The following is a 24934-nucleotide window of genomic DNA, read 5'->3' as shown; positions in this document are numbered from 1 at the left end:
GGAGTTCGGTTTTTTTGTGGAGGTTTTTTGTTTGTTTGGGGGTTTTTGTTTGGTTATTGTTTGTTGGGTTTTTTTGGTCTAAATGCCAACAGTTCTTGTTAAATCATGTTTTTCTAGCTTGCTTGTGGGAGTATCATGAGCATTATGAGTGTCAAAAGTTCTACCAAGGTCAAGACAAAGTAACTGGTATGGATCTAGACAGATGTTTTCTTTTCAGCATCTGCACATTTTACCAGTGGTAGAGATGAGAAGCTGCCTCTGTGTGCATTCTAAATATTAGGTTTTATTACTAAAAGGTCTTCATCCCTTCTTTCTTCCGTAGGAGCTGACATTGGAAATAGTGTGTATCTCCATTCAAGTGGTGTCCCCTCGGTCTGCCTGGGCAGTCTTTTGTGGTGGAGGACACGTCAGGCCACTCTGCTGAGCGGCTCCAGATAAACCTTTGTGACCTGTGTATTACTTTACCTGTTGTCCTTCTGCTCCTGTGCATATGAGCACATTCTGAGTCAGTGACCACTGAATACTTACATCTTTTGGGAGAAAAGGGTCCTCTAAGGTATTTTTTCTTATTTTTCCCTGTTAAAAAGGAATAAGGAGCTAGGGAGTCCTAAAACAATTAACACCTTGCTTTACGGAAAACTGCTGGTGTTTGGTTTTGGTTTTATTTTTGGTTTGGGGGATTTGTGTTCTGAAATGCTGAAGCAAACAAGTGCTGGTGTTACAATAAACAACACTGGCCTGTAAAACCCATCTAACTTGGTTAACCCACCAGACTTAGGCTGTCTCTTTGAAAAATTACTGATTTATGTTAACATCTTTTAAATCGAGCATTGAGGAGAAGAACTGCTTTTTCTTAATGACTTGTATCCCTTTTCCCAAGGTTAAGCTTTTTTCCTGCTTTTCATGGCTGTTTTATTCTTTATATGGGTTGATGTTATTTGATACCATTATTCAAGGTTGTATTGCTTGCAGGGATTGCATCCTTTTAGGGGATTTGGAAGCCTGTCATCAAAAAGCTGGCCCCACAGATCAGCCTAGAGGTAGTAGTAAATGCCTTGCAGACACATAAGGATCTCCTTCAAACATTGTTTATGGAGCCTAGAAATGCACTCACCTGAAAATAATTCCTGAATCAGGGTTAGCTTTCTGTTCTAGCTTTAAAATCCACAGTGATTGCACTAAGACCTGAAAACTTGCACCTGTGGAAGTGCTTCTATCTTAACTGAAAAAGTACTGAAACACAATATGATTTCTGGAAAGTCTGCTGCAGGAAACCCACCCATAAAAAGGGAAGTGTTAGTCTGAGTAAGTTTTTACAAAATTAATTGTAAATATTTTGATCACATCTTCCTTTGTTTGCTGATAGAGAATTTTCTGCCAAAGTAGAGACTCCTAACTAAACCTTTTGATTCTGAAATACTGCATTTGTGTGTTATAATACAGCATTTTCTATCTTTCTTGTATAACAAACTTATGACTTTTTTTTTTCCCAAGAGTTCAGGATTCTTTCACTGATTTATTTGAAATGCTGTATTAAAAGAAAAACATAACACGACTTAAATCTTATACCAGTTAATCTAACTGCTAGCCATAATTTCATTTGGGCTTTGGAATAAGCATCAAAAGCTGAGGAAGTTTTCATTTTCTTGTGCCCATTATCTAAAGATTAGAGCAAATAAATGCATGTACTTTCTCATTAAAAAAATACAGGGTCACCAGTTCTGACTCTTTTCATTTCCCTTTAATTTGTCAATTTTTTATCAGCTCGATTTTGCTGATAGAGTGGAAAGAAGGAGACACTGAAATTAATTAAATCTTCTTTGATATTTAACTTTTTATTTAGTGTCTTGGGGAGCCCCAAGCAATAATCAATCAAAATCACTCCCCTCTGTCTATTCTCAGGGGAACTGTAATAATAACCAATTAATACAGCCCTAAACTGGAAACCAAGAAAGGTCTTGATTAACCCCTACAAAAATTGATTGCAATTAGCAAAATTCTGCTGTAGCAGAAATCACCAGTTAAAGTGTTTTTGCAAAAAAATATTTACAATTTAGCTTGCTTGAAATACTGAAATATAGCAAAATTTTCACTTTGTTCAGGCCTTTTTTTACCATGTCTAAGAGATGAAGGCTTTTAGACACCTTGAGCCTCATTTTTAAAATGACCTGCCGTGGTCAGTTAACTGATAATGTATCAATTAACAACAACAACAAAAAAATCTGTGTGCCTTGCTTGCCATAATTTTCTACAATTCCGCTTCCTTTGTTACTGCTCTAAAATCAAAGTGCACACACACACCACTGCAGAGCATTTTAGAAATATATGGTGTTATTCTGGTGACACCAGGTGTTGGAAGTAAAAAATGTAATGCATTATGGATTCAGAAGCACGCCTTTACTAATTGATAGTTATTGTGGGGTAAATGGTGAGGTAGTGAGCGTTTGTAATTTGCCAATCATTTATCTGTTTTGAAAGAAATATTCATGTGCTGAAAGTCAGAAGTTATTTGATCATTACCTGTCTTTTTAAGTCATATGAAAAAGACAAAATGTCGTATGATTTCTCTTCTTTCTGTGTTTTACGTATTATACTGTTTCTTGATTTACATCTGGCTCTCTAATTATATTATTTAATTTTTTCTCAGTTAATTAGCATCACTAAGTGAGTGTTTGCTTAAGGAATGCAGAAGTGAAATTAACTGAGATTTTCAGATGTCCCTAGATACTGTCAAGGCTGGGAGAAATGCTGTTCAGAATAATAACACTATTCCTGTGTGTGGGCATTGGGAGTTGCCCGAGTCTCCTGTTCTGGATAGTATTTGGGTGGGGAGAGTGGCACTGGGAGGGCACTGATTGATTCGTTCAAGAACTGAAACGTAACTTCCTATGGCCAAGTTGGACTAAGAAGTTATTTAATGAAGTTTTGTGCATTTTCAATATTCTGTGGATAATGCTTATCTTTAATATTTTTCAGGTAGCATCATTTTAACTCCAAAAATACAATTTTTGGTTAATCTGTAAAATCATCCCTTCTTATTCCATTGTCAAATGCATTTGATGTGAGGGTGTACCAGTGTTCATCCAGAACTACTTCTTGAAACTCCCAGGCTGTATTTGCTATGAGCCAAGACCTTTCAGTGCAAGCAGTCTGTTTGTGGTGCTGCTTGTACTTACTGGAGGCTGTTCCCTTTATTTGTGGCATAAAAATACATTACAAGTGGTGCTTGTCAATTTATTTTAGTAGGAGCAAAGTTGCTGACAGGAACAGCAGTTGGTTTTTATATTGTGTATCAGTTTTTGCTGAGGGGTATATGTTGAAAATGTCTGCTGATCCCAGTGCAAGAGGAAGCTTTTCACTTAGAAGGATAGGGAAGTCTTGGGACTTGCTGTTCCCTGTCCTACTTATCCTGTTCACTCACACTGAAATTTGAAAAAGCATGAGGAAGTGAATTGGAGGGTACTCTACATACTACTGGATATTTGGGATCTATTTGGAAAGGTGGGATCCCAATAAAATAGCAGCATGTATGAATTGTTTTCTTTCCACAGCATACCCTGAGAAATCAGGAATATAGTAATCCGTTGTCACTTCTGCCTCATGTCTCATGGTATGGACAGGAGACAGTGGCAGTTTCCCTTTCTGTGCTGAGTTCTGTGCATCCCCTTTGGTCTGCTCTGTTGACAGCTAATGTAGCCAGTTTAGCCATCCTTGTTTCTCATCACTTTGGCTTGTAATTGGGGTGTGCCAGGAGGCTGTTGTGGGGAGATAATAAAGCTGGTCAGAGGATATGCTCATTTATAATGGTGGCTTAATCTCCTTTGCGTGGGACCTGCTCCAGTCCTAAATTGGCTGCATCTTAAGATGTAGCTTGAGGCATTCAGAACATTTTATATTGTTATATTGCCTAATTCATGCCAGTTTTCTCAGCACAAACTCTAGATTGATGGAGAGGTGTAGTTGGACACTCTCCTAGATTTCAGTGCCTTAAGGTATGTGAGTTTCTTCTGATGTGCCCACAAAGTAACTTGGAAGACTTATGTCTCTAGAATGCTAATTTTATTTTTAAAACTTTAAAAGGCTCTTTTCAGCTGCTCTATATACTGTCATGATGCAGAAATGTATCACAGATGGAAACCACCTGGTTTGTAAAAGTAAAATCCTTCACAAAAGCCATTAGTGTGTTTCCAGAGCAGGGTGACCAGTGTGGTGAAAGGCCTCAAGGGCAAGACTTGTGAGAAGTGGCTGAGGTCACTTGGCTCATGCAGCTTGGAGAAGAGGAGGCTGAGGGGGGACCTCATCACAGCCAACAGCTTCCTCAAGGGGGGCAGTGGAGGGCAGGTGCTGATCTCTGCTGACCAGTGGTAGGATACGAGGAAATGGGATGAAGCAGGAGAAGTCCAGACTGGACGCTAGGAAAAGGTTCTTCACTGAGAGGGTGACTGGCCACTGGAACAGGCTCCCCAGGGAAGTGGTCATGGCTCCAAGCCTGTCAGAGATCGAGGAGAGTTTGGGCAATGCTCTTAGTCAAATGGGTTAGCTTTAGGCAGTCCAGTGAGGAGCAGGGAGTTGGACTCTGTGATTCTTATGTGTCCCTTCCACCTTGAGAGATTATGGTTCCTGAATTGCCTTCAAATGATGAGTGCCCCAGAAGCTCTTGTCTGTGGTCCTCAAGCATATGGTCTTGCACTTTGTATCATTAAAACTTCCATCTTACTTCCATTACACAGTTCTTAGGCCATCTCATGTGGCTGTAGCATGAAATTATTGTCTTCTGGATGCATCACATACAGATGTGGTAGGCACACAGCTAATTAGTATAGTATGATGACTATCTAAGGAATAAAACAGTTTGATTCCTGAGGAATATGACTGGTAATTTTTGTCTGTGCTTATCACTTCTTATTTTAATATAGTCAGTTATAATCTTCCCTTAACTTACTCCTTGTTCATAGACAGTTCTTCCCTATGACTTGTTCTGGAGATGTTTTCACTGATTATTAAATAATGAACTCCAAGCCCACTGTGTTATCCTTGTCAGAGTAGGTTGTTTAATGACCCTGACCTGGCTTTTTTGCATTCAGAACCACATTGCATATTAATCCCCTTCTCATTTACTTCCAGTACTTAATTCTGCTCTTCTTTCTTTATCAGGTTACTATCAGAAGTTCTTTCTCAAAGGTCACTGAAGAGAGGCTGCAGAGCATGTATAAAGCCATTTTCATTTATGTAAATATTTTATTTGTAAATAATTGACTCATATAAATTAAGATTAATATTATGGAATCCTGTAACAGTCTTACCCCTGCTATAAGATACCCTTCATTAAAGCTTCCTTCCGAGCATTCTGGAAGGAGAACTGGCAAGGAGACCTTGAATTAGAGTAAATTCTATGTGTCATCATATAACCAAAATAGCTTTTATCTGCAATTGCAAATACATATGCAGAGATAGGGAATTATTGCCATCAGTAATTCTTGTGAGACTCTTGTGGCTCCATGAGAAGATTTAAGGGGTTGTGTAGCTGGTTTTCCTCATTTTCCAGTAAATACAGATCTTACAGTCCTGTGTTAAATTTTGCATTAGACTACAGAACCTGTTTCTGCATCAGAGACCAAACCACTCTTTACCAGAAAATAAACATTTAATTTTATAGGACTCATACAAATTGGAGATTTGTTGTCTTGCTTTGACTCTGCAGGCAGGAAGATACTTGAGTTTGGTCAGTACATTTTATAGATTTGAAAGCAAATACTCCAGTGCCTTGCTATGTGCTATTTCAGGCTATTTTGGATGTCCCCAGAATATGTATTTGTTTCTTCTGTGTAGAAGATGGGAGGCCAGTAAATGTATTTACTTTGGGACAAGGATGCATTCCCTATTGCTGAAGAAGGACATGAGGTATGTTTCAGACTTCATTGCAGGAATTTGCAAGTCATTCTTAGAGAGCAAAAATCAAGACCAGGACAGTTGAAATAACTCATTAATTCTATTTTCATAATGATCTGTGACTTACTTGTTCTGTAGTAAACTTGTTACTAATTTCTAAAGAGGAGTGATCTGCCTCAGTGGGATTGAAGTTAATTCTGAACATCTGTTTGTAGTTCTTTGTAGTTTTGATTCGATATCCTGTTTTGCTTTGTATTTTCTTGCCTTTTATTATATTAGAAAATGGTGGAAGAGATATGTTGCTGAGATATGGACTGGGTTTTTATTTCTGATTTGTATTAAGTTACAAGCTGAAATTCACTTTAAAAATCTTTTTATTAAATGAAACTACCTAGATAGCTTACCAATGTAAGACTTGCATATACATTTAATTAGTAAAACAAATAAAATAACTGTAGTGAATTAGAATAGAATCACAAAATCATTTCGTTTGGAAAAAGACCTTTAAGATTGAGTCCAACTGTTGACCCAGCATTGCCAACTCCACCACTAAACCATGTCCCTGAGCACCACATCTGCACATCTTTTAAATACCTCCAGGGATAGTGACTCCACCAGTTCCCTGGGCAGTCTGTTGAGCTGATTTATTTTGTACCAGTATCCCAAGTTAAAAATTATGCTCTTCCACAAATTTGATCCATAGACTATAAGAATGATATAAGACTTCCTTCTTAAAGAAAAAAAAGCTTCTATGCACCTTTAGAAACCTCAGCTCTGGTCTTCTAAATGTCAAGGGGGGGCCTCTCCTCCTTCTATTGCTACCTAGTGGCATACATACAAATGAAAAAGCATTACTGTTAGTGTAACTTCTGTGTGTATAGATATACTTTATTGTCCACTACTCCTTCTGAACCTCACAAAATTTCTATGACCCTCCTTCAGAGCAAATGTTCTTGCTGTTATCCCATACTATCTGTACCCTTTCTGGTGGAACATTTAAAATTGTGTTTGCATTTAGATCTGGTGGCTCTCCAGTACAGCTGGTTTTAACCTTCCTCTCTCCTTTTCTGGCGGCCACTAACACTTCACAAGCAAAGCATGCCTCTGTGTAGAAAATCCTTGCATGTGTATATGTGGTTGCAGTAAATGCATATGAATTGACTTTCTTTGACCCTTTAAAGCAGCCCATAGTTTCCCAGGAATTGTGTGCTGAAAAAAAAAGTCTTTTGAGTTTTTCTGATGTTTAATTTCTGCCACATTGGTCAAAGGTTTGTGTTTTAGTAGCTAGTCCATGCTGGACTACAGTATGTAGCCATTTCTGGAGGAAAAATACTGTAGTATAATGTACCCTGTTCCCAGATATATACCTGGATTTTTCTGTTTGGCTCATTTAGCAGAACATATTTTGTTCCCTGTATATCTGTGCTCTCATTTGGTTTTTAGCAAGGTTTGAGGAGCATTGCGGTGACGTTTCCACACGGTGCTGCAGGGCTCAGGCACCTTGACTCATCCCAGGGAGACATCGTGCTGCCGCCTGTGGAGCTGCTGGCTGGAGAGGCCTCCTCTGTTCAGTCAGGATGTCCAGCCACTGGCCCCCACAGCGAGGCCCAAGAGGCCCCGCTGGCTCTCTCCTGGAGAGCTTATCCTGCCTGCAGCCCCTGCCATGGCACCTCCACAGAGCAGGAGCAAAGGCATAAGATGGTTTCCCAAGCCACAGGCCCTTGCCAGTGGGAGGATGCCTTTGCTCAACAATGGGGCTTTATAAACATCTCCCTTCCAGGCTCGGTCACACTCCCAAGGGATGGTGCTGGGCCATGACCTGGGCACCTCTCCCCTCCTCACAGAGGATCATTGTGCAGCTGTTCCCTCATTTCCTTTGTGGAAAGGCACCTCACGATCCCACACAAGACCCCATCTTTTCTCGCTTCCCGTTCTCTCTCTCTTGCCATCCTTTCAGTGTAGGAAAATACATTCCCATGCTTAGGTACTCAAAGTGTTTGCCGTGTTCCACAGGCCGGGATGATCTTCTCAAAACAGCGAACTGACCGCTCCGGGTATTGGCATGTAAATTAATGTGCTGACCTCGCAGGGAACCCATCCAAGCTGCAGGCTCTGTCCCCAGTTTCAGGATGTCGGCAGTTTGAAACTCTGGGCTCTGTCCTGCATCTCAATGATGGAAACCACTTCAAATTCACCATGGCATAGCAGGGCTGCCCTATCAAAAGTTGTTTTTCTACTTTTTTCCTGTAACAGCAGTCTGGCATTTAAAGCATATGCTCCATTCTTGTGGGGTGTTTTTTTAGTTTCCTTTTGTGTAGATACAACAGTGTAAACACCTATGGTGAAAGTGCAAAGATGAGATATTTTTGTGTTTATAATTTAAATTAATTGTAGTGTACTCAAAACTGCATTGTAAGGACCCACCATTCTTGAGTGGGATTTTGAGAAGCCATCTAGTCTCTTGCCTTTCTCTAAGACAAGAATAACTGTAGCATCCATGATAGTTTGAACAAGTTTTCAAGAGTTCCAGTTTTCAAGTCTTCCTCACTGTTTATTGATTTTCAGTAAACACACCTCAGTTGGGACTCAAGACTAAGATGCTTGAGGTATTGCTGTGTTCTTCTGAAACATCACTGTGTTGTCAATAACACTCAAAAAGGCATGGGGAGAATGGAGTGTGAACAAAGGAGGAGACATGATTTCTCTCCCTGTATAAATTCATGGTTTGTCTGTTCTTAAATATTTCAGGTATAGTTTCCTTATGTCAGAAAACCATAGGAGAATCAGTAAAGAATGCTGCTTGGTTTGTTAAATATATGTAGACTTGTCAGCCATCAAGAGTAAACACTGGAAAAATATCTGGTGGCATTGAGGAGGTGCACAGAGCCCCCTGAGTCAGGAAGATGAAGCAGCAGCATCAAGGAAAGACCCCACAGTAATCTGGCTTCATGCACACATGTGCAGTCACTGCCTGGGGCTGCCTGCCATGCTGCTGCTGCCATTGCTGACACAAAAAGAGGTATGAGAGCTCACAGGAAGAAAAGGCCTTTACACAGCACAACGCTCAATGCTCATCACTTTGACTTGGGGAGGGTCTGGACCCAACTCTGTAGTCTTGTCCTATAAAATTAAATGTCTTGCCCTGTTCTTGTGCTGTGATGCTGTGGTATCTGTTGTTGACCACCCTAAGACAGAGAGCACTTGGCCCTCAAGCTTTTTTGGGATCATTTGTTACAGTTATTCTTATGTCTCTCTGTTCTTACAATTAGAAAGCTGTTCCTATCCACGTTAATGATTCTGTGCAAAAAAGAATCTATCTGTGGCTGGCTGTGTGTTCGTGTGTGCAGACAATCAACTGTCTCTTCTTAAAACCTTTACCTATATTTGTAGGTGATTATGCCCCATCTCATCAGCTCCTGTTTAAGCTCCTGCTGGTTCATTCTTGGCCAAAGTAAAATAATTCTGGACTCAGTACTCTGCCCTGAGCTCATTGTAAATAGTTTTGTAGTCCACAGGTTTCTGAATTGAGGCCCCAAGACTGCAGTGAAACCTGTACAACATGACTTAGTATTGACTGTTTTGTCCTAATATTTACTTAAATAATTTTCTCTTGAGGTGACAACTTTTCCCTCCTTCCTCTCAACTCAGTTTGTCCACATCCACTGAGCTTCTGGTTTTTTCATCTGCCTTTTCTTGTCCTGATGTGCTGGCAATCCCCTCCTGTCTGCACTTTCTAGAAATTTAGCCTGTTAATCAGTCTAATGTGTCCAGTGTGTGTTTTGCATTCCATTCCCATCATCTTTTTGCAGGTGGTGGTTTTATCTGTTTGTGACTTTGAGACCTTCTAAAAGTCACTTTGGGAATTAAACTCTTTCTGTAAGCAATAAAAATGAATCTAACGCATTTTCTCTAACCAGTTCAGTTGAAAGTGATTTGGAATGTTTTCAAACAGACAAAAGGCAAATGTTTTTGATGACAAAGGGGTACAAAGCACGTGAGCAGTACTGTGATTGATGCCTTGCATTCTCACTCTGCCTCCTGGCAGAGACTCACAAAATACTCCAGTTTAAGCACAGAAGTGTTGGTTTGGGGATGTGAGTTTTCCAAGGAAGAAATGAAAAGAGTCTGCAAAGTTTAAGTGGAGTTTCAGGTAGTGCCCAGTAGCATCCAGCATGGCCCTGGTTACTCCAATACTCTTGTTTGTTTTCACAAGCCAGTGCCTCACGGTTTCGGAGCGGGTGACTGCTGCGAGGAGACCATAACCTCTTGATTTCAAAGAAGCCATCGTTTCGCTGGTGCCTCTGTGGTTAATGTAAGAAAGGTGTCTTGCCATAAACTTTTTCCGAGGTATTCAGCAAGGTTGGGAAGGGGTCGGCCCAGGCAGGAAGCCCTTGTCTGTGCTATAAAGAAAATAGCAAGCAACAAAATGAAAGCATCAAAGGACCAACAGGATGCGGTCCCAGGAGTCCTCTCTGGCATGTTAGTCCTTCTTGAAAGTTAGCATTGAGTGAAGAGTGACCTTAAAACTCCCTTCATTCAAACAGACTGGGCTCAAGTTTAAAGTTCAAGGCATTTTGTTTTTTCACCTGTTTCCTACAGTTTTTAAGAAACTTCTGAAGAATTAATGTGTAACTATATCTGGTCACAGAGCCAATGCAGAGAATTTTTCTCAAGGGAAAATAATGTTACTGTATGGAGTGAGAGAAATGGATACTTTCTGAGTTAGGTTTTATTTTGTTGAAACTTCTCCCAAACCCACTGAGAGCATGATTACAAACAGCCCTGGAGCCAGTGTAATGTACAGCTCTGGGGCCATGCTTCATTTTTAAAAGAAGCTGGTAGGGTCCTGTCTGAATTGTGGTTAAAAAAAAAAATTTAAAAAAAAAAAAAAGGTGTTTTTTTTCCAAAGCTGCTGCCACTTGGGGAGCAAGGTCTTGCTTTGGGCACAACTTGGGAGCAAAGAGCCTGGTTGCAGCTTCATCTGTGAGTGCAGGGGGAGTGAGCCAGCAACTGGCCCCATGGCCGCCCACCCTTCTCTCACCCTGCTGGAGCTGTTGGGCCTCGAGAGGGAAAATCAAAGCTCTGACCCAGAACTCCACTGGTGGGTGAGGGTGGATGTGGATACAGTGCTGCCGCCCTACCAGCACTAATGGGGAGAAGCAGCCAGGTCCTGGCTAGCACCACTTGTGAGCCACTTTTCACCCAACACCACCTACCTGTGTGATGCTGAAATAGTTCCTCTGCTTTCTGATCTTTGCATCTTGCCTGATGAAGCAACTAGCTACAGATGCCACAAGCGATCTGGCAGGTCATCTTTCATAGCTAAAAGAAATAGTTTGCCGAGATGACGTACAAATTTCACTCGTGTTTCTCCTTGCCATTAAATTTTCATGATTCCGGTATGAATATTTCATGAAAGTACTTTCTGAATGGGTTTGTTTTGTCCTGCCAGCTAATATTCAGTATAAGTCTGGGCGGGTTTTGTTTGGTTTTTGGTGGGTTTTCTTTTCCTCTCAGGTGGTTTAGTGAAGGTAAGAAATGTCAAACTGGATTAAGTGAGAAAAGGCAACTTCTTGTTGGTGATTCAGCAAGGGGATGCCATCTATAACTCCTTTCAGCTGTGTAGTGGAAGCAGTGTGAAATGACCCTCAAATACAATTCTGCTCTGTGCTCTCCTGCCACAAGGTGGCTAAAACTCTTTTAAAAGCCCAGGATTTGCGAGTGCTTTAAGTGATGCTAATACATCTACAGCCTTTCTGCAGAGCAACACACAGCACACTGGAGACCAGATTTATTGCACAGAAAATTGTGTATGTCTTATTTATATGGAGCAATGATCAGGAAATGTTATTACCAAGTTTATTTCAATCCCTCCTTGGCTGGAGGGCTGGGCTTTGCTTTGTTGTTGTTTTTGTTTTTTTTTAATAGAAGGAGAAGTCATTGTGCTCAGCCCATCCAGCGTGAGTGAGGGCCACTGTGGGGCACAGAAGTGCCACAGGGAGCTGTGGCTGAAACTTCAGCTTCCCCCTCCATCTCCGTTTGCACTGCCTGCTGAATCAGTCTGCTCGAAGGCTAAATCAGAAACACTTGCCCAAACCTGGGTTAGCAAGTTCCTTTGTTGCCGTTGAATTCTGCACTGGGATGATGGGTGCCTTTCTTTAAATGGGTGATGTTTCCCAACAGCCAGCTGCTGTGCCATCAGATACAGGGAAGTTGTTTTCACCAGTTTCAGGAAATGGTGACACTCTGTGAACTTTTTGGAAGCTTATCTCCAGCTGTACAGTAGGGACAGGGCTTTTGTTTAATGGAAATGAAGCGTACCTTTTCCTTACAGATGCACCACTCGCTATAGAGCTTTTTATGTGCGTTTTAGGTTTCCCTTTTTATTTTTTAACTTATTAACTCTGACAAGTAACCTCTTGGTTGTGAACAATTTAATTCACAATTCATTTTTCTGATTCAAAGTGAACACGAGTGCCCTAATCCCCTAATGGGAATTAATTGCATGTTTCAATGCTTAACTCTGATCCTTTCTCAATCCCCACTGGGACAAGTTTCTTCCTGAAGGATCTGTGTTTGTTATTCAAAACACAATCTGAAAGGTAATGATTTTTCTTATAAAAGAGACTCGGGCCGACTGAATATTAATGCTCTTTTTATTGTGAGGGAATGAGCTGCATCCAAGAAAAAAGCTCATTTATGTAATGAGGGATAAATTACTCTGAAGTATATCTGATAAAATACGGGGAAAAAATCAGTGCGTTCTTATTCCCCTAAGTGAAAGCAGTTTGCCAGTAAATGAAGGCACACACTGTTTTTGCTTGGAAAGCTGTATTTTGATACAGAGAAAAACCGTTTGCTTCACCAAAGGAGAAATTGCTTGGCTATTGAGGATTTTTAAATGACACTGTTCAGCCAGCAACACATCCTTTTGGATAACTGACCAAACCTAACAGTTTACTAAAATAAGAGTAAATTGCAGAAAATAGATTAAATTTCTACTTCCAGTCTGTTTTTAAATATTTCTCAAACTTGAAATACATTATTTAATGATACTCTTTCCAAGAGGAGCTGCACTGGCTCCTCTGATGTTGGGTGTCTGGCCCAGCCAGATGACTGTGGATGAGGCAGGCTCTGCCCAGTCAGTGACCACAGGTAAAATGTGGGAAAACATCACAGTGCAAGAACTGCTTCTACCCTACAGAAATGATGGAGGACAAACACAGCACAGTGTGAAAAAACAATGCAGGAACTATGAAGGTACCTTTCCCCCCTGTTATGTTTCAGTAAAGGCAGTCTTTTATCCCATTTAAACCAGTTTTGAGTGTTTCATGCTCATAGATAGAACAAGTGGTTGTTTAGGCTCTGTTTTCAAGGGTGGGCTCACAGATGTGCAGACCAGCTACTTGAGGTGATTTAACACTTTGGGGTGTCTCTCTGGGGAAGAGAGGAGAAACATGGCTTTACCTGGTTTCTCCCTTGGCCCCACAGCTTGCTGTTCAGCATTTGTCCGTCACTCAGCAAGCGGGACCTCAGTGCTGGCATTATTGCAAATCCACCAGCACATCCATGAGATGACTCCACACCAGGTTACTCTTGCTTTTGGGGAGTCACTGAGCACGACATCACACACTTGCTGCAGCACCTCCCATAATGGTGAGAGACAGAAAAATAAAGAAATATTTAGAGCTTTTCCTATGGGTCAGGAATGTGTTAGCTGATGTTTGGGATTCTTTAGAGAATGTAATTTGGCTACAGCAAAGAACTGCAGAAGGCTGACTTTCTCCTGGTCTCCGTTTTTCACTGATGCAGTTGTCTGAAAAGTTTCAAGATACTTGAATTGATTATGATACTTAAATGTGGTATAGGACTACGAGACCACTTTTGCACGTGCCAGAACAGCCTTTTGTGTAGGAGGTGCCTTGGCAGGGCCGTGGCTCTCCAGGGCACTGGCCCTGTGGCTAACGTACCTCTTTGTCTTTCAGCTGCTTTCGCAAGTACGATGGCCCGTGTCTTCGTCTACGGCACGCTCAAGAAGGGCCAGCCCAACTACAAGCACATGATCAACACGGCCAAAGGCCTGGCGAAATTCCAAGGAAAGGGCCACACGGTGGAGAAGTACCCGCTGGTGATTGCAGGGAAATACAATATTCCTTACATGCTGAACATCCCGGGGACAGGCCACCACATTGCGGGGGAGATTTACTCTGTCGATGAGCAGATGCTGCAGTTCCTGGATGAGTTCGAAGGCTGCCCAGACATGTACCAGCGCACCCTGATGCGGATCCAAGTGGTGGAGTGGGAGGGGAAGGGCGGCGCGGGAGAGGCGCGGGCAGCGGCCGACGGCGTCCTGGAGTGCTTCGTGTACAGCACGGCCACGTACCCGCCCGAGTGGGTCGGGCTCCCCTACTATGACAGTTACGACTCCTCGGGGAAGCACGGCCTCTCCTACGTGCTACGGGAAAGCCGGGAATAGAAACGGGAGGCGACGCGGCCTGGCCGAAGACATAGTGCTAAGCAGGTGTTGCTCGGTAACCTTTCCAGGAAAGCTGTAATACCTTGTTATTAAAATGCAGGAGCTCTTGTAACCTTCCCAACCCAGGAGCCTTGGCGCTAGCGTTGAAGTCCTGTAGGCCCAGAGCTGCAGACTCCTCCCCAGGCAGTCAGTGTCGTCCTGGCCCCCCCAGCCTGCTGCAGGTAACTGGGTTGCACCAGGTGTAAAATAACTATGTGCACATCGGGTCTGGGGTCTAATTATTCCCTCAACTTCCCCTTTGCCTTGGTGCATAATAATGGAGGTCAGTGAAAGGCAGAGGAACGGATTAACTTTTTTTCCCTGAATTGACAAAATTTGAAACTGATTTAAATGTCTGCAAAGTAAAGCACAACTCCTATTGAATATTGACTTGTAATGGGTTTAGTAGACAACTGCATGTAAACAGGGAACGCTGATCAGATAACTTGGTGCTTCTAGACAAATAGGGAATTGCTGGAGAAAATGTAAAGATTATGCCTAAAGATTATTCATTGCAATGAGGTTTTTTTCTGAACTGGAAAGGTCTATTTTTAAACCATGTTTAGTTTTAAAAGGCACTGTCAAGAAATACTGAGAGAATAGAAAATAATCACATTTAAGACTATTTTTAATTTTACATTCTAAGCACTTTGGGTTCTGCTTCCATTCACTGCGTGACTGTAGGATTTGGGGGTTGTGTGTGTCTGTGTGCCTGTGTGTGTGTGTGTGTGTCTCTCTCTTTTGGGGGCTGTTGGGGACCAGGAAAGCAAATCTACACTGGAGCTGTTGTGAGCACTTACTGTCAAGGTGACTTTTTGCCAAGCATTTTAATGCAGAAGTTGCAATCGTATGCAAACTGAGTTTCCTAAGGGGGGAAAAATTGTATATACATGATAAAAATATCCAAAGGACATGTACTGTGATTATTGCAACATTTAAATTGGGAAAAAATATGTAAAGAAGACTATTGTCCCCCTGACCCAACCAACTGTGCTGGTTTCTGTACAATCTGGAAAAACTGTGGCTTTCTGTTGTTACACTCCTGTGCCTTATATTTTCCTTCAGCTGCAGTGTTTGGTACAGATAAGCGTATAAAGCTGCCAAAGGGATGAGAGCAGGCATTGTGTGCCATGCAGTGAGCCAAAGTACCATCAAATGCAGCAAGGATACATACAATTAAGAACAATATTGTACTTTTGCTTCACTGCCAGTAGCCCTGTGATGGCCAGAGGAGATCCGGGGTAGGGAATCAGCCTAAACTTTAGCAGTAGTAGGCACCGCTGCATCTCATTTAGAAAAGCTTTTATGTTGCTGCAAGAAGCAAAACAAGTAACTTGCTAGTAGAATTCTTGTGTCTCTTTACAGTACTTGTCTGTGTAGGGCAACCTGCAGAGACTGAACCGTGCTCCTTTGGGAAGGGGTAAGATGGCACTAAGGAGACTTGTAAGGAGATCTGCAGCGTGCTTGCCTCAGTTTCTCCAACCACAAAAAAACATTAATTTTCCTGGAAGGCAGGTACTATCCAAACACTCTCCTTCCTCATCTTGATGAGTTTTATAAACTAATTCCCTAAGCAGATCCCTGGACTACATATTCCCCCTCGACCATGTGATGTAGTTAATTAGCAGTGTCTCAATAACAGGAAGAATGCCTCTTCAGTCAGAAGTTTCAAGCAGAATCAAACTTTCCTGGTTGAACATGAGTCACCAGCCCTGTCACCAACTGTTTTCATCCTTCACCTTCCAGTAAAGGGCCCGGGCACCTCTGGCCAGAGGGTTTCTTTCTGGGAAGTAGCAGGACTCTGCACATCCTGGGCAAGCAAATGAGAGCAGGCACGCTCCACTCGGGGGCAGTGGTCAGGGTCCCTTTGTCTCCCTTCCCTGTGAGCAGTCAGGAGGAGGCCTGGTCTGAGGGACAACACATGATCTCAGCAGTACCTTGGGGCAGCTAAAGACCTCTGAGAACAGTGGCAGCTCCTTCTGTAAAGGCATCCAGTAATCACTATCAAGAAGATAACGGTGGGGAAATTGAGTATGGAGTTTGAATATAAGAAGACAATTCCCTTACAACTTTAAATGAAAATACATGACAAATGTCTGCACTAGCAAAATAAAGCCTCTAAGCTGTAATTTAAATCTAATCTATACAAAGCATTAAAAATATAATAATATAGAAGTATTTAAAAGTAATTCTATAATAATTTATTATTAGTTAATAAGTAATAATTCAATAAATATATATCCTAATTCAAAATAAATCTGATCAGAATTTAAGCCATTGGTGGTACTTGTGCAGCACTTCTACAGAGTAAAGGAGAACTGCTCAGTTTGCTCAGTGGTTAATTTTTCATTCTTGCCAGCCATTCTGTACAGCCTGGCTGGGGCCTCAAACCAGGGACATTGCTGTGGAGAAGACAAATCAGATTTTGGCTTTTGTTGTGTTTTCTTTTTTTTAAAAAAAAGAGGCTTTTCCTGTTTCAAAGCAGAAATGGTATTTTATTGATTTTATTTGATCCTGAAAAATCAAAGCATTACAAAGGTTATGTACAAGTATTTCTGGAAGTAAAAATCTGGGATCTGTTGCCAAGATTTAACATCTGTGTTTGCTGTCTTAACCACTGATACAGTAAATATGCCTGTATAAAATCTTGTGCATAGTACTGTCTGTTTTCTGTGTTGAATTGTCTTAATGTTACTTTACAGATAAAAATAATAAAGGCTTAGTTAATTCAGCAGTGTGGAGGTAACCTTTCATTCCAGTTCCACCAGCAGATCATCTTCTCCAACGGTGTCACCAGCTTTGCAGTGCACAGCTTTTACCTAGGGTACAGAAACAGCAGAATTTAAACCCTTCCTTGGTAGGCTGGTGAGATAAATGGCTTGGCTGACGTGGTTTGTATTGCACAGAGCACTGTGTCTGCATGCACGGGTGATGCCCACTGTGCAGCCTGAGGACACCCCAGGGACACAGATCCACCTGTGCTGCCAGGGCCTCGAGACGCTGAGTGCTCGACTCCAGTGCTCAGAGCCCAGCTGAGTTTTGAGGACCAGTGCTTGACAAATGGTGTCCAACCCCATCAGGGTATTCAGGCACCTACCATCAGGTTTGCTTGCAACAGAGATGCTTGAAGACCTGAATGTCAGATAGAGATGCCACTTTTTAAAATGAAAATGCACCTTTTTTTCACCTGGTTGCACTGCTGTTTATTTGTTTTAAATAGAGGACAGGCTGATTCTTCAATACTCTTGATGGGAAGTTGCAATGAAATATTCCACCATTTCTTTAATTGCAGTTTTCAAATATAGCAGAATTTTGGAACTGCAGCCTTGAAGTGGGTTTCTCTCTCTCCAAAGAGTTGGAATAGATGATTCAAATCTGAATTGGGATCCTTTAACATAACTGAACTTGGCAAAGGGCTACCACTGTCAAATAAGTGCAACTGTATCTGTAGATGAATTACATACTCCCATGCAGATTCCTGAATTTTAAAACACAAACATCTTACACTAGTCTCTTATTTCCTCTATAAAAGGCTGCAGCATGTTTGAATTCCCTTTCAGCACATGAAGCAATAGAAAATATTTGAAGCTGTATAGAGCTTGCTTCCAGTATTAATTCAGAGCTCCTACTGACATGCCCAAATCCTTGTCCAGCAGATAGCTCATTTTAATCATCCAAACACTACCCTGGGCTCCTGGAGGAAATGCACAGCATACCCCGAGTACCAGGCTATGATGGACACGCTGTTGCCCACATCCACATTGGACAGTGTGAAGGCAGGTGAGCTGTGAGCAGATCTCTGGAGCACAGGCACACTCACAGCCCTGCTCCAGAAATGATGCTGAGCACGGGCAAAGACAGCGTGATACGTACAAACAAGGGCTTCATTTCTAAATCAGAAGCTGGGCAGCGTACCCAGTTGCTGAGCCCCAGTCTTCTAGGAGGTGAAAGCAGTGTGAAAAACATTCTACCCCTTGCTTTTCTTTTTCTACAAAGCCGAGGTTCAGCAAACATCAGAGTTAACCAGAGTTTCAAACTCCCCAGCAATTTCTGCTGTGCAGCGGGGCCGGCTCCTTGTGCTGACCCAGGCGCAGCTGTCCTGGAGAAGACAGGACGCTTGCCAGTTCATCTACAGCTTTCTCTCATTTTTAAGCCACCTGCAGCTGGAGTAAACTCAAAGTAGATAAAAACAAGCCACTTTTCTCTCAATTACAAACAGGAAGATGGGGTTTGATACAGAAAAGGAATTCAAGTCAGGAATGAAAATGGGAACGTCTTCCAGCTGAAGACAAATGAACTGAGTTTCAAAACACAGTTTCAAAGCATCAAACATGGACTAACAGCCTGTGCCAAACATCCCATTCCTGTGGAGAGGCCAAGTTATTTTAGCACTCAGAGCCATGACTTTGCACTGCAGAACAGGATGAATTCTGTTTAGCAGCTTCATTTCTAACAGCCCAAAACCTTTGTGCTTATTCAAATTCTTAACATTCTAAAGGTCAAATAATGCGCTTGCCATTAAAATGGGCACACCAAGGGGACATTTCAAGGCACACATGAGACCTCCTGAATGGCCTGTGCACCTTTCACATCCTACCTGGGAGGATTAATAAACCAAACACGGGTTTAATGTGGCATCTGTACTGAGGGAGTGGGAAGTATTTATTATTAGAAGTACAAGCAGGATGGTAAGGAACAGACCCATGGATTGCAGAACACCTTGGTGGAAAAGGGAAGGTTAAAGTGAAAAATAAATGGGCTGGGTGGGAGAGGGAATGGCATTTTAATTACAAATTCTAGTTAAAACCAGTGGATGCAAAGAGCAGCAGTAAGGGGTTAAATAACGGCAGATGAAAAACAAAATGCTTGGGAATATTAATCAAGTGAGAAAATAAATTATATAGAAATTAATGCATGAAATAAAATAATAAAGTGGCAATGTTAGAGCAAAAGGAACGGGAACATACTCCTCTCAATATTTTTTTCTCTTGAGACCCAATTTTGCACTGGATGCACTGGAAGAGGCAAGTCTGGGACCCAGCCTGGGTGACAATTTTAGAGCTGTGCCAAAAAAGCCTTTCTTGTAAACACACAAACAGTCCTTGGCATTGAGAGCCATCCTGAGATCTCAGCAAACCTTGCCAGTGCCCTGTCCCTGCCGCAGTCAGGCTCCCTGCTGCCTCCACGTGGGCTGAAGGCTCCTGCCCTGGGGTTTGTGCCTCAGAGAGAGCAGAGGGGCTTGACCCAGGCAGAGGTGGGCTAGGGCAGGTTAGGAAATCAGCAACAGAGGAGAATGTATCATCCAGATCCACACCATGCCCTCCCATTGGAAAGGATGGATCTGGGACCCACATCTAGGTGATGGTTTCAGGCTGGGAATTATAATCTGGCACAGGGATGCTCTGAAGTCCCAGCTTGAGGTCTGACAGTCCTCAGACCAACTCGGGTTTAGAGCATGCTCTTGTCATATAAGCTTAACCAGTTCCCTGCCTAGAGTGCTGGTTTTAGCACATCCTACACTGCAATGCTGATCCCTCAGAAGCAGGAGAGGCTAATGCATAGCCTTGCAAAGTTTAACAAATATGCAGATCTAGGCTTGATACTTAACAGTCACAATAATAAAAAAAATTGCTGTTTTCTCCCTCCTGCAAAAGAACTTTCTATGCCTTGTTCTGGGTGGGTTTTTTTTAAATGACAAATTATTTGCCATTAAATAATTAACTGGCAAAGAGATCTCTCTTCTCTGGAAAGATGAAATTTGGATAAATGGTCTGCAACACCTTTCAATTCAACTTGGCATTGTAACATCACAGAAAACAAATAATTTATGAGAAAGGGTTATATGAATTTCTGAAGCCAGTAAAACTATTTCCTGCTGTGCTATCTAAGGCTCGGAACTACTTAACAGCATTCACAGCAGATGCAAATGTTACAAAATTAAAGACACCTCACTTTGAAAGACTTACAACAATCAGACTTAATTCCTTAACAATCAAAATCCTCCTTTTTTCCTTTTTAAATTCTATCCTGTTGACAAGTTACATATGGTTTTAAGTGACCTAAGGTGGCTTACCTTGCCTGTTTTAGCAGCAATCATACTGTTCTGCATTTTCATTGCTTCAATTACACAAATCTCTTGACCTTCCGAAACCTGATGAAATTCAAGCAGTACAAAATGAGAATAGAGGATTCGAAATGTTCTAAGTGTGATGATTCTTATGGAAAATAAAAGGATTATTTCATTAAATGCTATAAAGACTTTCATGACACAAGTCAAGCCAGCCAGTTACACAGTCACAGCACAAATGACAATCACAAAACTGGCAGCAAAATAAGGGGGAAAAGAAATCAGCTGCTTAAAACTATTACCCTAGGCAAACCTGAAAGGCTCCTTCTCCCATCCCATCCATTCAGTTCCAGATTCCAATGTTCACACCACCACAGTTCAACATCAATTAAATGCAGAGCAAAATCTAATTTGTGCATTTTTGGCCAGGGAACTTCTGCTTTGCTTCCCTGGTGCATGGCCCACAGATACTCATACTGATTCAGAAGCCAGAAGTTCCTTGGCAGGTGTCCGGGGGAGCTTGGGCTGGAAGGTCCAGCAGGACCCAGTGGGCTGATGCTGAGGAGAATGTGTCACCTCTGCACATGGCAGCCTCTGATGGTGGCTGATGACTTTGGACTGACAGAAAGGAGCACATCAGTGAGGAGCCACCAGTTCTCATCAACAGGGGAGGAACCGCAGAGACAAACGCATCACTTTCACCACAGCTCAGAGTTTCAAAGGAAACACTGAGGTTTCCTTTTTCTGTTTGTTTGTGTCCTGCTAGCAGGCATGTGCAAGCTCAAGGTCACTGGGAACCCACTGGGCTGCTCTGCTGGGCTCCCAGTGCCTCCCAGTCAGATCCTCCCTCCAGGGTCTTGGACCACCTTGCACAGAGGAAACTGCCGCTCAAGGCTTGACAGTGGCTGTGGAGGCTGCCTAAACACAAGAGGCAAAACAAGGGATTTGGAATTTACCCAGTGCAAGCCAGTGAACAGCTGGTCATTCCACAAAGATGATGCATGCCGGGAAGGAAGGGTGCCAGGACCTACATGCCAGGATTTAGGACCTGTACACTCCTATGGGATGCCTGGTTCCGAATGCCCACTGCAAATCTTTTCATTGGGCTCTTTTGCAGATGGAGTCTGCTATTCTCTCATTATCTCAGCAAGTTTGGGAGGCTTTCACTCTGATATCCAAGTTTCATGAAACAGGGAAACCTACAGAAATCTGGTTTATGCACTGTTATATGTGCCAGTGCCAACAAAATGTTTGTTTATATACACACATATATACACATAGATATATTTCTCTAATTATATGTAAAATTAATAATACATATTTAAGGATAAGTGTGTACCACTTTGGAGGAATATACTAACAGACAGATGTGAAGTCAGAGATCAAATGTACATTGCATGAAGAACATTCCAAAAATTTAAGTAAAGCTATTTTTTCACTAACTGACTAAAAAGCACTGATATCTGCTTAGGGATTCTGAGCAAAACAAAACAAAACAAAACCCATTATTTTAAAAGGTGCTTACACACCCTTTCTCCAACAGATTGGCAACAACAGTATGAGAGGTTTTGGAGGGGAAATACGGAAAGCATTTGCTATGGGAATATGGTGTACTACCTGGATACAGAGACTAACCAAAACCCAACACTTACCCTGCAGAAATTTCATCCTGAGCTTCAGGCAAGCAGTTAAGTCATTAGCAGGTGTCCAATTTGGTGAATAGTATCAAAGACTTGTTCTTTGTCCCCAGTTATTTCCCTTCTATTCCCTTTCCCTGTCTTTTGTCTCCTTCCTTCCACACCTGCTGCTCTGCCCAAAGCCTTGTCCCAGCAGCTCACTCTTCCTTTCCCTTCTTCTTCTCCTCTCCTTTTCCCTATCTCATTACTTTTCTTCCATCTGCTCTCAACTTTCCTAACATTTCTGAGGTTATGAGGAAGCAATGAATATCTACTTTGGATTCAAAGAGAAGGGGAAAAAAACAGGCAAGAAATTTTGTTGGAAGAGTTTTTGAGTTTTTTTGTTGTTTTTGTGGTTTTTTTTTTTAATAGTGCTGTTATGCATTTCAGAAACAACTTTGCCACCCTCTGGTTAAGCTCTGCTATCAGAGAGCCAAGAACACAGGCCTCTAGGGGTTGCTGAAGATTGAGATGCTAAGGACAACAGATCTGAATTCAGTGGCCTAATTACAAGGCCACAAAAAACTCTCTCCTAGAGCAGTTACATTTAACTGTGGCATGGCTTCATCAGAAGGATGGTGTGCAAATGAACCAGTCAGCAATTACCTAAACAGAGTTCTGGAAACACATCTATGGGAAAAGTATGGAATTGTCTCAGTAGGTCTAAAGTATGGTGCTAAAATGACAGGAAGTGTTAGTGATTGTGGGATGGAAATATCCCTTAATCTGAATTTCTTCTCAGTTTCCCCTCTTTCTCAAAAATGAAGTTTTTGTGTTTTATATAATGCATGCTGGGGTTGATGACAAAGGACACAGTGTCTGGGAAGGAAACAACCCCCTCAACCCACAAAACTTATAGCCGAAGTATCCACTAATTTGGATACTTACTAAATTGAGAGGAAGGAGGCGCTTTCAGCAGGTACCACGTGTGAAAACGCCGTGTCAGTACCTCTGATGATGTGTAATTTGTTGAAAATTATCTTGGCGCAAGTGTCACTTAAGAACAGAAGTTTAATTACTGTTCTTATGTTAAACCTTTACAGCTCCACTCATTGTGTTGAAAAGCGACAAATCCTAAAATTAGGCACTTGTATCTCTCTTTCCTCTTTTTCAGTCTTTTGGGCATTGTCCAATTTCTTTCATTCTATAATTGCACATTTCATTTTGCCTGTTATTTAGCCTGCAAATGAAAACCGCAGAGATGTGTACAAGTTCTTGCTGTCTAACTTATTTAAGGATTTATCTGGACCACTTTTAATGCTGTATTTTCATTCTATAATTTATTTCTTTCAGTGGATGGTAAACCAGTGAAAACCACCATCTTTACATTTCCATTTAGAGAGGTCTCAGTGATGACCCAAATCTGTCAAAACAGGCAACTAAAATCAAACAAAAAAAAAATCTCATTTCTTTGAACCAAGTAAAGTAAAAGGGTTCCTTCTCTTAAAAGAAATTAATCTCAGGTATCTTTTCCACACAGTTACACCACAAACAAATCGACCTTTATGTTGCTTGGTATATCAAAATAAATGAGTGATTAACTGCTAAACCTGCAGTCTGCATTTTAGCAGTTTATTTCTGCATGGTGCAGTTCAAGGAGTGAAAAGTGAAAAACAGAAAAGAGAAAGAAAAAGAAAAGATCATTGAAGAGGAGGTACTTAACATGCTGCTAACAATTGCAACGTGAATTTGGGACTGTCAGTGGTGCTGTTTGAGTCACTCAGGGACAGCACGGTGGCCGTTCTCTCCGCTGGCCAAAAGGTTACACACAGGACAGGGAATTGTCTCCAGTCATTTCCCAACCAAGCAACTCACGCCACAGGGTGTAAGCGGAATGTGAGAAGCAGCAATGCCGACCTGCTCCCATTGCACCTACATGAGGAGCACAAAGACCATCCTCACTCACAGACAGGGCTCTTTAGAGCTCGGGAGCACGAAAAGACAGCGCACACCCGAGGGCGTCGCTAGCACGGATCTTTGTGAATATGGTGCACTCTCTGCAGACTTCGGTGCGTCATCGGGTAAAGACTTAATGATTGTGACAGGACGTCTCCCATGTTAGGCTTACAAAATGGTCACAAGCCCCACAAGTCTTTCTGATAAACCCAATGGGCGCTGATGTATTTCCCCGCTCTCTGTCTAATTGGTGTAAAGTTTGCAGATCTGAATCACGGATCTTTTATCCAGCTTGCTGCGTCCTCTCCTTTGACATGAGGTCAGGGTTCACATTCGCATCCGATTATCGAAGTGGCACTCATTAACCGGCAGCCTGCCTCGCACCAAAATGAGTTCGCTGGAAGGGGAACTCGGCCCATTTACTCAGCAGATTTCAGCATTTTAAGGAGGCCTGAATGTCACACAGTATTGCTACGTTTTGAGGAGTTTCAGACATCTCCAGCTGATGATTAATTGTGAGTGATGGGAAATAAAATCCAGTAAAGCCAGCTGCTTGCCATGGTCGGCAAAATTACTATAATGGATATAGGCTGCCAATTTTCCAGTTTTACTGGCAAGTCTTCCAAGTGTAATTAAGGGAAGTTATAAATGATATGGAAATCTATCAAGTCCCATTTATTTTCAGAGGACTCTTTCCCCTGAGACTTTTATCTTCAAGCTTATAGTTTGCTTTGTTGTGCTAATGATTTAAACCACTTCTTATTTCTGATTAAAGCCCCCAATATCCTTCACAAGAAGTTAGATCCACTTTATTCAGAAGGATTTAAAGAAACAGAAGCCTTTTTAAAGTTGTGTTTGTAAGCCATGCTGAGCTCCCACTTCCTCTTTGGA

The 24934-nt window shown here is 41.9% G+C and overlaps 2 protein-coding genes across 3 annotated transcripts in view; one reads left to right on the top strand and one right to left on the bottom strand.

Moving 5' to 3' along the window:
• Positions 1–17135, top strand: part of GGACT (gamma-glutamylamine cyclotransferase) — a 28492-nt gene extending 11357 nt beyond the window's left edge. The window contains exons 1-2 of one of the 2 annotated variants that reach the window (XM_041478272.1): positions 334–556; positions 13875–17135. In XM_041478272.1, the coding sequence (XP_041334206.1) occupies positions 13892–14365 (474 nt within the window). In that variant the 5' untranslated portion in view covers positions 334–556; positions 13875–13891 and the 3' untranslated portion in view covers positions 14366–17135. Of the gene's footprint in view, positions 1–333; positions 557–13874 lie in introns of those variants that run through there. The other variant, XM_041478273.1, reaches the window with a different exon arrangement.
• PCCA (propionyl-CoA carboxylase subunit alpha) overlaps positions 16879–24934 on the bottom strand; it is a 270494-nt gene continuing 262438 nt past the window's right edge. The window contains exons 23-24 of the mRNA XM_041478271.1: positions 20478–20555; positions 16879–17223 (exon numbers count right to left, since the gene is read on the bottom strand). Of these exons, the coding sequence (XP_041334205.1) occupies positions 17155–17223; positions 20478–20555 (147 nt within the window). The 3' untranslated portion in view covers positions 16879–17154. The remainder of the gene's footprint in view (positions 17224–20477; positions 20556–24934) is intronic.

The sequence above is a fragment of the Pyrgilauda ruficollis genome, unplaced genomic scaffold, assembly GCF_017590135.1.
Source record: "Pyrgilauda ruficollis isolate IOZ18807 unplaced genomic scaffold, ASM1759013v1 scaffold44, whole genome shotgun sequence".
NCBI classification, from domain to species: domain Eukaryota; kingdom Metazoa; phylum Chordata; class Aves; order Passeriformes; family Passeridae; genus Pyrgilauda; species Pyrgilauda ruficollis.
Note: the sequence above shows the minus strand (reverse complement) of the source record. Positions and strands in the feature narration are given on the sequence as shown.